At 32.2% G+C, this 12,102-nt stretch overlaps 1 protein-coding gene across 3 annotated transcripts in view; it reads right to left on the bottom strand.

Annotated features, from left to right (window-relative positions):
* Window positions 1-9,552: 9,552 nt before the first annotated feature.
* LOC135962854 (uncharacterized) overlaps window positions 9,553-12,102 on the bottom strand; it is a 42,489-nt gene continuing 39,939 nt past the window's right edge. For all 3 annotated transcript variants that reach the window (XM_065514759.1, XM_065514760.1, XM_065514761.1), the window contains one exon: window positions 9,553-12,098. In XM_065514759.1, coding sequence (XP_065370831.1) covers window positions 12,079-12,098 — 20 coding nt within the window. In that variant the 3' untranslated portion in view covers window positions 9,553-12,078. The remainder of the gene's footprint in view (window positions 12,099-12,102) is intronic.

Genomic DNA, 12,102 nt, shown 5'->3' on the forward strand with positions numbered 1-12,102 from the left:
AATTTAAAAAACTAATTTGACAATAAAAATAAAAAATCAAAAGTATAAAATATCAAATCAATAACAAAAAATTAAAATTAATAATAATAAGTATACTCAGTGAAAATGAAACTAGACATCGTGGATTTCATGAAGTCGTAGAGAGCCTCATATCATAGGCAAATTTCCGTCGGTGGTGCAATCAAGAATTTCATCCAGTGGTATATCAAGTCTCGAATGCGGGCATTCCGAAAGGATGTGCCTAACAGTAAGTAACTCAAAACAAAAACTACATATTGCAGGATCAGTCCTGTCATAATAATGCCGTGTTGTAAATATTGTCTTGCAAACCCTCAAGCGACCCAACGTGATGCACTGCGTACGTGTTAGGTTCCTGTTATAATTAGGTCTTTTAGGTTTCGGATTTTGTTGCCTCTCAATTTACCGGAAGGGATTTGACAGAACTTTGGGAAAACATGGAATCTCTGTAATGTCATCTAAACTCAGTGCTTCCTTAGCAGCCTTATCTGCTGCTTCGTTGCCAGGAATACCAGTATGCGATGGAATCCATAGTAACATTATCTCGCATCCAAAATTGGGAAGGTTAACAACGTCATCATAAATACCCTTGAGATTCCTTCTGATTACTTTTATGGCACTAAGACTATCCGTGCAAATGATAGTTCTTTTTTTTGCGTTGCATAAATTATTGCCCGTTTCACTGCTGACATTTCCGCTACAAAAATACCAACATGATCCGGTGATTATTATCCAGACTCTCAACCATTGACTTGCTATTCTGGAATGACCCATCAGTAAATAAACATAAAGGATTCGTGTTGTCCCTTCTATAAAAAGAAAGACCATCGTCAATCTTTACAATATTTGCAGAGGTGATTCGAGATGATGGCTTAGATGGTAAAGAGATTTCAGATTGCCCTAGGAGCCGAATTATTCTTGCAATGGCAGTTGTAGAGATACTCGCAGAATTAATGTTTATCTAAAAGGTGTCATGCAACCCATCGCTAGTTGTAGTAATTGACCTTGATGCCAAGGCGACTGAACATTTCTCCAGGAGATACTGAAAATCTGGAAAATTAGCGTCAATTCTCAATAGATTCAATGGCAGCTCTATAGCAGTTGTTAACAGCGGTATTTAGTTTGTTAATATTCATCTTTGAAGTTCATCCATATAATGTGATACCATGTTGGAGAATGCCAATTGTAAGATATCTACATATACCTAAGGCAGTGTCCATATGAGGGCCCTTACTACGGGAACATATAAGTTTCAAAAGATTATTTACCTTAGCAAGTTTGTTGGTTAGGTACTTTACGTGGCTGTTCCATAGCAGGTTTCTAGTAAACAAAATTCCAAGTATCCTGTCCGTAATATTTATGTTTGCGTCTCGAATGCAGATGGATCCGTTATTACAATCACGTTTCCTGCAAACATGTAATAACTCTGTTTTTTCAGCAGGAATAACTGCACCTCTACTTTTAGCCCATTGTTGTATTATGCGATCAAGGTTGTTTAGATTCTCGTGTACCTCCTCCGGTTTGCCAGAAGCAACAGCGAAGATATTATCCGCATAGATACCGACATAGTCAATACCAGGTGAAAGCTGCAATGCCTTGATGAGAGAATTTGCATATATGGTATATAGTACTACCGATAGGGGAGACCACTGCGGTACACCATTTTCAAGGCGGTATGACGTTGACAAAAAGCCGTCAACCTTCACTTTCATAGTGCGATTCTCGAGAAAAGATTTCAGTCTAATTATATGCAAAGGCATCTTCCATTCGGCAAGTTCCTGTAGTATGTATGTTATTATCACCCGGTCAATGCCTTTTCAATGTCCTCCGACAAAACAAGAGTGTGCCATCTCTTCTTCAAATTAAGTCGTAATTTTTCATCTAATTGATGACATATGCTATGTACTCCTCGCCTGGGTAAAAATGCGAGTTGGTTTACATTTATCTTATCCTTAGCAAATTTCAGAAATAGTCTTGATAGAATTTTCTCGAGAATTTTAGAGAAGACTGGTCAAGCTGGTTTGGATTCTTACCAGGTTTAGGAATTGGAGATAGTGTTGCCGTTTTCCATTGATGTGGAAAATTTCCACTTGTGAGTATATTATCATAAAGCTCACAGAGACGAGATTTTAACTCAACTGGGGCATTTTTTATCATCTCATAGATAATTTTGTCAGTTCCCGGGGTTGACCCCTTTGATGTCCTTAAAACTTCGTTCATCTCACATACACCTATTCTACAAATCATTCCAGAAAAATCATCACAAGGATGGGACAAACCGTTGATATCCAAACTGTTCTTGGAAGTATAATTTCCGGATCAAATGCACCATTTGAACTCAGCGATAACCAAAATTTCGCAAAGCCGTCTGCTATTTGTTGAGGGTGAGACAAATTATCCTCATCAATAAAAATTGCGGGAAAGTTGTCGATCCTATTCCTCCTAAAGTTACTGACCTTCCTCCACAAATAACGAACATCCATGGATGGGTTCAACGAGTTAAGGAAATTTTCCCAAGTGCGCCTTTTAGACATCTTGCCTTCTGTCTTTACCCTGGCACATGCCCTTCGATACTCCAATGCATTCTGTTGATTTCGACGCCTTTTAAACAGTTTCCAGGCATCCTGCCTCAACCGAATTAATTTAGAAATCTGAGAATTGAACCAAATTGGATTGTTGATGTTTACTGGTTTACGACTGAGTGGAATAGACTCGTTGGCTGCACGTCGCAGTATACGGTTTATTTGTGCCGCTTCTTTATTGATGTTTCTCGATTTACAGAACTTTTCATTGAAATTCTTCGCCTTCTTGACAAAAAGTTCCCAATCGGCCCTTTGGTCCAGGAATCGGGGTATAAATTTCCTTACAATTTGTGCATTCGCTTGATTTGCGATCATAATAGGAAAATGATCACCGACTTCCGGCATTGGTAAACAACTCCAAGATAGACCGGGAGCAAAGTATTACCAAGTCCTGATCGTCTGCAAATTTTTCCCAATTGTAACCACTAGGGGAATTTGTTGCAGAACCCCATAGAGGATTCTGGGAATTTAGGTCGCCGAGTACTAGGTGATATGTGTTATTTGTTAGAGAGATTTCATCAACCATCTGAGGATTTAAATTGATATCAAATTCCTTGTAAACATTTATTATTTGTAGATCAATGCCGCATTTGATAGTTATGGATTGAAATAAAAGATCTCCATTTGAAATAAGATGGTGTGTTACATTTACGTTGTTCTTGACAAAAATGGCTATACCGGATTTTGCTTGTACATAATCGATGTTGTGATGGTATACTTTAAATCCTGGTAAATGTAAAAATTGTAGGTTCCTTTTAGTAACTTGTGTCTCCTGCAATGCAATAATATTCGTCTTATGTCTAGCAACTAATAACTCTAAGGCGTATTTGTGATTCGTAAATCCCTGAATATTCCACTGTAATATACTCAAATTTAGACAAATATTCATTAACATTAATAGTAACAAAAAATTGTAGCAAAAAAAACTTAGATTATTTTTTCTTGTCCTTTTTAGGCATAGTCCTTTTAAGTGTCTTTGGGGTTATAATAGTATTCAAATATGGAAATTTTTTATAAAGTTGAGAGCATGGAGACATTCCAAGCTGTCCTTCCGTATCTTCCCTCGTGGGTGTGGTGAAACTCATACCTTCATTAATATCGTTTATAACCATTTCCTCACTTACATTTTTATCAATCATCATATTTGTAACCGAAATATCGTTAGAGTTGTCTTCGCAAAAAATAAAGTTGTCATCACTGATAAATTCATTGTTTATGTTCTTTTGAGTGGGTGAGTTTGTGTTTGTTGTTTGATTGAGATTATCCGTTGCAGTGTTGAGTGAAAATGTTTGAGAGAGTTCTGTAAAGGCTTTTATGTTATTTTGTTGTTGGTAGTTGTTTTCCTTATCTTGTATGGTTACTGTCGCAGTATTGTCTTCTTTCTGAGTATTAGATTTGATAGATGAGAGCAGTGATGTTCAAAAATAAAAATGAAGATATTTGGTGAGAGAGCTACCCAGCAAACATAATGTCAAACACTTAAAATAACAACAAAATGAAGAAAGTTTAAATTTAGAATTTTTGTCAAATAAAACCAATTTATTAAATGAATATAATTTAAATGTTAAGGAAATGAAAGAATATACATTATACGGCCGAAATACTCTCAAATTTTTTATTTATTTTTAACTTTGTTTTTTTGTGTTCAATTGTAATTGAAACGCGTGTTTGCTATGCTTCATCCAAAAACCAACCAACAACAATGCTTATTGAATTTCTGAAAAAATGAGACATTTATTACGCTCTTTAAAAGAGCGTAACAAATGTGTTTAAATTTTTTAAACAATTGTTGTATGGGATGAACATCACTGGATGAGAGTGTGCTAGTTGTTTTTTTATTGAATGTTGAGTTTGTAACGGCTGCTTTTTTTTGCTCGATTTTGTTCCTTATTTGTCTTTGCATGTTCTTTTTGGGTTATCGAAACGTTTTCCGTAAGAGAATTATTTACAATGAGTGCATAAGTGTTCTTGTTGGCCTTTCTTGGATTGGATATAAGTGTTTTAAGCTTTGGGTTGTCAATAAAAATGGCCCAAGCTTCTCTTGTTGTGCATCTGCGCGTAATTCTCAAATAGTTAACCGACTTGTGTTTCCAAAAAGTTGGACAGTCGGGATCGTATGGTCTTCCGATTGACAATTGACGCAGTATTTACGAGAGCACAGATCATGGGGTGGTGAAATTCGCAATCTCTGCATATTTCGGCATTTCGACATCTTTTCTTGGTATGGCCGAGTCGTTGGCAGTTCAAGCATCTCATGGGGTTTGGTATAAATTCGTCAACCGTAACTAGTTCCCAACCAAGTTTTATTTTCTCAGGGCGGTGTATGAGATCAAACGTGCCAATGGCAGCGCCAGTTGCAACCATTTTGTCACCATCCCGTCTCATTATTTTGTGAATCTCAACAACTTTCTGTTCCTTAAGAGCAGACAATAACTCTTCCTGTGGTATGTCAATAATTTTCCGTGAAAAAATTCGGCCTTGTATCGTGTTAAGTGTCTTATGTAAAGTTATTTTAACGGGGATACAATCAATGTACGTTGCCCTCAAAAATGTCTCGGCGGTTTTGTTATCAGTTACCTTTATCAATAAATCTCCACTTCTCATTTCATTGACCTCAAGGCGATCCGTAGAGATATAGTTCAGACCCTTTTCCACTTGAAATACGTTGTATGATGCCAAAGAAGGTGTAATGCCATCTTGATTCCAATTTATTGCAGTTGCAACCAAGTAACGCGGTAGATTATGTTCATTTGAAGATGTGTGGTTTAGATGAATAAATTCATCTGGGCGTGGGCGTTTGCCCCTGGTTGGCCTGTTCTTTCCAATGGCAGGCCATTGGAATTATTTCTAATTCCAAAAGTGTAAAATTAACTCAAAAAAATTAATAATTGACATTTTTATCTCAGTAAGTGAAGTAAATAACTATGCACTCAACAATTATCAATAACACGTAAAACAACCGTCGCGAGAGTAAACACTTGTGTACTCGGCCATTGCCAGACATAGACTGAATGTAATTACATATATTTAGTTTTTTTAACTTTTTGTTAGGTTTGGAGCATTTACATAATTTTAATACCGGTATAAATACCGATATATTAGTTTTATACCGGTATACCGATACCGTTACAATTTAAATACCGTTACCGATACCGAAATAATAATAAAATTAATACCGATACCGTTATTCGTTTCGGTTGCCAACCTTGATAAATTTTGATTAAGTTCGACTTTTAGTGCTAGTTTTATTAGTTCCAAAATGCCAATTTTACCCGGTTTTACCCATTTTTGAACCCAATAATAAGCTTATAAAATTAAAAAAAAACATATTTTGACACTTTTTGCCCAAGAGTTCTTTGAATAATATATTTTTTTGCCTATTGGCAAACTTGCTTACCCAGATTTTAAATTTTAAATTTTTTTTATGTTCTTATTGTAAATCATGGAAAATTGCGGAAAATGCGAAATCGAAATATTAATAGGCAAGTCGATTTCTTTAGACCCCTTTTACGCTCACATTATACAATCAATTTGGGCAAGAAATATACCATTATACGGATACCAATATACGGATTTATTCACAGAAGTGCAGAATATATATTTTATTGAAATCGGTTCAGTTTTTTAGGAGTTATAAGCGTTTAAAGATGTTACTAACACATATGCAAAAACGTGTACATGTGAACATTAAGCTAAAAAGTAAACAAAGCAATTCGTGTTTGTCCAATTTGTTGTTGTAAATAAATAAGAGAAACAATTAAACAGTATTTATTTCGCTCTGTTTTAAGTGAGAGTTGTTATAGAAAACAAAGAAGAAGACTTTAGTAATTTAAATTCGCTTTAATAAATATATTTTGAAGGTGTTTTTTTTTATTTTCTAACTCCCATATGCATAAACAATTTTTTAAATTTATCAAAGGTTTATAAAACAAAATTTCCATTCAAAATTTGTTTTATAAACCTTTGAAAATTTAAAAACTGTTTATGCATATTGGTGTAAATATGTAATCACTACATGAAGTTTAATGAAAAATGGGACGGGTCGGAAAAAATGGTGAGTCGCCTCCCATACAAAGTAAATAGTTATTATTATCGGGATTGAAGTAGTGGTTGTGGCACAATGTAAATCAGTGATGTTCACGCCATACAACAATTGTTTGAAAAATTTACACACATTTGTTATGCTCTTTTAAAAACTTTTGTTCATTCATCGCTGAGAATGCGAAGAAACCACATGTGACGGACTATCGCAATTTTTTTCAGAAATTTATTAAGCATTGTTGTTGGTTGTTTTTGTTTGAAGCATAGCAAACACACGCGTTTCAATTACAATTGAACACAATAAAACAAAGTCAAAAATAAATACAAAATTTAAGAGAATTTCGGACTTACAATGTATATTTTTTCATTTCCTTAAAATTTAAATTACATTCATTTAATAAACTGGTTTTATTTGACAAAAATTCTAAATCTAAACTTTCTTCATTTTGTTATTATTTTCAGTGTTTGACATTATGTTTGCTGGGTAGCTCTCTCACCAATACATCTTCATTTTTATTTTTGAACATTACTGATGTAAATAATTAATTTTAAATATCTGGAGAACCATAATTCTAAAAGAATTTTAACTCTGTATTAATCAATTTATTACTATTCTACGGAGGTTAGCTAAAAATTTATTTATTCCTGTTCCCTGTTCGAAGTTTAGCTAAGCATGATCGGCTTAGTAGCTAGATATTTGCATAAGAGGCTTAAAATAGCGTGGGATCAGAGCAGTTGAGTGGTATCTCCCATATAAAATTATTTAGTTATTTTCGAATATCAAGTGAACTGTAATTGAGAGATTCTCAAATCTTTTATGTGTTATTTTCGTATTTCCATTCATATTTTTTTAATTTTAATAGGGTAGGGATAGCGAAGTGCCCCGGGTTATGCTAGTTATGTATTATTACTCTAAAGTTTGTTTGAAGGCTTAAATTGGGGCGAGGCGAATTTCGCCGGATCCGCTAGTATTTTATAAAAATAATAAAACTTGTTCAACAATTAAAAGCCTTGGTCAATAAGGGGTTAAAATTCGAATTTCCAAAAATTACTTCTTAGTGGATCTACACATCGTATGAGGTACCACATACAAAATTTCAAAACATACAAATTTTCAAAAGTTTAAATTTGGGAAATAATTTCGTGGGAAAATTCGAAAATGGGCTTTACGAATGGACAGAATGGACCTAACGAAGTATTTTATGTGTCTAAAACTATCTTCAGAAAAATATCCTTTCCAATGAAACTGTTTTGAAGCTAATTGGTTGGATGGTTTCAGATACTACAACGGACATAGGTAGAATTTTTTTTTGTATTTCATATATGTATATAGATAGATAAGCTACTAGCATTAAGATAAAAAATGTAATAAATTACAAATAAACAAAATTTATTTATGTTTTAGCGTAGTAACCCCTATCGGCAATAACATGTGAAATTTTGTTCCCATGATATATCCATTTCCCTCGAAGGGAAAATTGCTATCATGATATTCCTATGAACTTTTCATTCACAATAGTTGATTTTGTTTGTATTAGCTGCTTATTCCACCTAAATATTTCACAACATGGGGAATTTTTTCACATGAACAAAGTTGATGAACGAGAAATGGGAAAAGTGAACATATTTCATGTGAAATATTGATTCGCAATAGGGGTGAATGATAATTCATTCATTAGTTATGCTCGTATTTTTGTACAACACACAGTAGTTCAGAATTGTTTTTCATCGGCCAAAACTCTGTAACTGTAACTCTGTATTTTATTTATACTTCCCAGTTATAATGGTCGCTTCGATTAGATTGTTCAGTACAAAGTCGATGTGTTTAAATGGTACCAAATTTTTATTAAGTAGTTATAGTTTTGATACAGTATGCAATTGAGATTTTTTTTGTTTGGTTGTTATTTATCTATACTACATATTTGGTCAATTCACAAGGTCTCTTATCATGTCATATTGCCATAATGTCCTTATTTTTCACAATGGTTAGAAAATGTTTTTATTGTCTTTCCTACATGCATGCTATGTTTATTGTGTTATTGTAACCAACCAGCAGAGACCTGCGCCGAACACCTAAGAGTCGGTTAAGCCGAGCCGCGAGTCTTGGAATATTAGGACATTATGACATTTTTTACTATCTAATATTTCTAGTATTTAAGATTAGATATAAGTTAGCTAAATTTTTATTATATCATTATTATTAAAAAATGTTTGCAATGTAACTTTTTAAAAAAAAGTGGAAAATTTGTTAACTATGTAAATATGGCCCATTGGGCTCAGTAATAATTGTATAATAATAAATAAATAAATGTTATAGAATATCCTTAGACAAAGAGTTACGATTTCTTGTCAACCAATCATACAAACAAAGGTCGTACCTACATTGGATATGAAATTGGCAACATGATCAGACTGTCGGTGAGAATTCTGACCGAATTCGGTATGAAATGTTTAGTGTATATCTTAAAAACAATAAAGCAAGTTGTTTTTATTTTTTTGTTTTTTCTTTACTCACTTACACACTACAGTTTGTGTCAGCAAGAAACAAACCAATTGTAGTAAGGAAATGTAAGAAAAGATAAATCACGGTTTATTGTTGGTGTTTTGTTTAAGCTTTGATATTTTTACAAATAAAGCTTGAGTATCTGTAATTCTCAAACACTCTATAGTTTTATTTGTATAATATCTTTAGTTTTTCTAAAGCCTTTTGGGAAAAGGTTTCCTGATGATCTGGTCTAAGCAACCAGTGAAATGCGCATAGGAACTAGCTTATCCCTCAACAATAAATTTCAGTGAATTTATCAAATTAAAAATTGGGAATTTAGCATAAAACAATTTTACTAAAATACTAATTTTGTATTCCCGAATAACCTTTTAACAAAAAAAAACTGATTAAATAAATTCCACAAAGTTATTATTAGTTGATTATTAAATTGATTTATTTGTTGTGATAACTTAAAATAAAAAATGCTGGCAGTATTTACAAAAAATTAAGTCATATACTAAATAACTTCAAATGCTTTCTTTAATATTTATTGGTGTAAATCTTAATATGAGGGGTGAATTTCGTTTTAAGGGAAATCCATTTACATATATTTAAAATCATCGATATTTTACAATCTATATAACAGGGGAAACTTAAAAATATGTTATTTTTAGAAATTGTCAATATCTGTATCAGTATTTAAAATAACCACAGACTGTAGCTGTATCGTTCATTTGGACTTTTGTTTCTGTTTATATGTTAAAAATGCAATAAAAATGGACTAGCCGAAATATTTGTCAACACATGAAAAAATGACGACATGAAAAAAATACACACATTTTTACAATATGACCGGTCAACAGAAAATTCAAATTGTATAGCAGAAACGCATTCTACGGAAAATTCTAAGAAATTTTGCCCAAGAAACCATAGGTCTAAAATCAAATCCTATCTTGCGCATTTCCTCTTTTATCCAATGATATTTAAGTATTTTTTTTTTATTGGATAAAAGACGAAATGCGCAAGATAGCATTTGATTTTAGACCTATGGTATCTTGGGGAAAATTTCTTAGAATTTTTCGTAGATTGCGTTTCTGCTATACGATATTTTACTTTTTGATCGTCCATACAAATCGACCCAGCCTAGTGTACACACATAGAATAGATTACTTACATACGTAGTACAATACAGGACGTTCAAACGTCTAAGAAATTTTCCCCAAGATACCATAGGTCTAAAATCAAATGCTATCTTGCGCATTTCGTCTTTTATCCAATAAAAAAAAAATACTTAAATATCATTGGATAAAACAGTTTCGAATGAAAGTGAACAATAATTTTAGAAAATTGTACCTACTTTTAAAATTTGAAGCAGAGACTGTCCTGAAAATATGTACTAAGTGAACTATAATTTATATACAGTTGCCAAATAAAGTCTATATACAAGAAAAATAATTGTGTTACTTTAGTTTGAAACTGTTTTTTTAGTTTTTTTTTATGAAATAAATAAAAATTTTAATTAAATTTATAATAACACACGTCTTATGCAAAGGTTTTTCATCCTTAAACTGTGATATATTTTATAGATTATATAAGGTTAAGCTAATTTGTTATTAATTGTTGAAATACTTATGTAAAATCTCATAATTTGTAAATTGTAAACTTGAAAAATTTTAATAAAGGAAAAAATATATAATAATAACACGTCTTATGTCGATTTTAGCAAAAAAAAAAAAATAACGCCCAAAATTTCGCCGTTATTAGAGTTATTGATTCTGAGTAGAATAACGAAAAATTTATTGTCGGTCACGCCTACTTTTGGGAGTGCGGGACTTTTAAGTTTCATACTATTTTGAACTTTAAAGCCCAAAAAGCTCAAAAAAATGTCGTTATTTGACTCAGAACCAATAATTCTAATAACGGTGAAATTTTGGACGTGATAAGAAATGTTGTTTAACTTACACCCACGCCTACTTTTGGGTGTGCGGGACTTTTAAGTTTCATACTATTTTGAACTTTAAAGCCCAAAAAGCTCAAAAAAAATGTCGTTATTTGACTCAGAACCAATAATTCTAATAACGGTGAAATTTTGGACGTGATAAGAAATGTTGTTTAACTTACAAATACAGATTTCAATGATAGAAATTTAATTAGAATTGCTGTATGTAGACTTTATTGGGCTACTGTATGTAAGAACATCAGTAGATAACGAATGAAAAGGCAAATGAACAATAGTACAAGTGGTTGTATAAATATTGACAAATTTTAACAAAATTCGTTTAAGATTAAAGTAGTATGTATATCCAATATATTTAATTAAATTTAATATAAAAATTTGTTAATTAATTTGAGTAAAAATATTGAAATGTACTAAATGATGTAATGATTTGATTAATGAAGGCTATATGTATTTTGAGTTTGCAATGGAAAGGAGATAAAATGTAAATTGTAACGTGATGAGATATTATGGAAAATGTATGCGCAAAATGTTGAATTTAATGTGACTTGCCTTAAGTTAAATTTAAATGTACATAGTCGAATTTTTTAAAAGAAGGCGTTTTAAATAAAATTATGCATGACTACACTAAACCTTTTATTCGATTTGATTTTTTTATGTTTCAAAAAGTATTGAATTCCTTTCCAGCTGATAACTACATTAACTATAGAATAATTACACATACTCTCGAAACCTTTCTCAGCTACGTATATCGTATGATCTCATTTTTTGTACCAACGTGTGATGTTAATATGAGAAGTACCTGAGTTGTAAATTACTAGAGATGCTTATAAGATGGTAACAGAAAAGGTATATATGCAATAAAAACTTTTGGAAACTCAAAACATATATACATATATATACATATAAAGTATTTTGAGTTCGAAAAAGCTTCCTCTATATATACAGATTAATCAGAGAATTCGTTCTTTTTTCACTAATTCGATATCATACTATTACACCTGATGTGGAGATGCTGT

The sequence above is a fragment of the Calliphora vicina genome, chromosome X (assembly GCF_958450345.1).
Source record: "Calliphora vicina chromosome X, idCalVici1.1, whole genome shotgun sequence".
Taxonomy (NCBI): Eukaryota; Metazoa; Arthropoda; class Insecta; order Diptera; family Calliphoridae; genus Calliphora; species Calliphora vicina.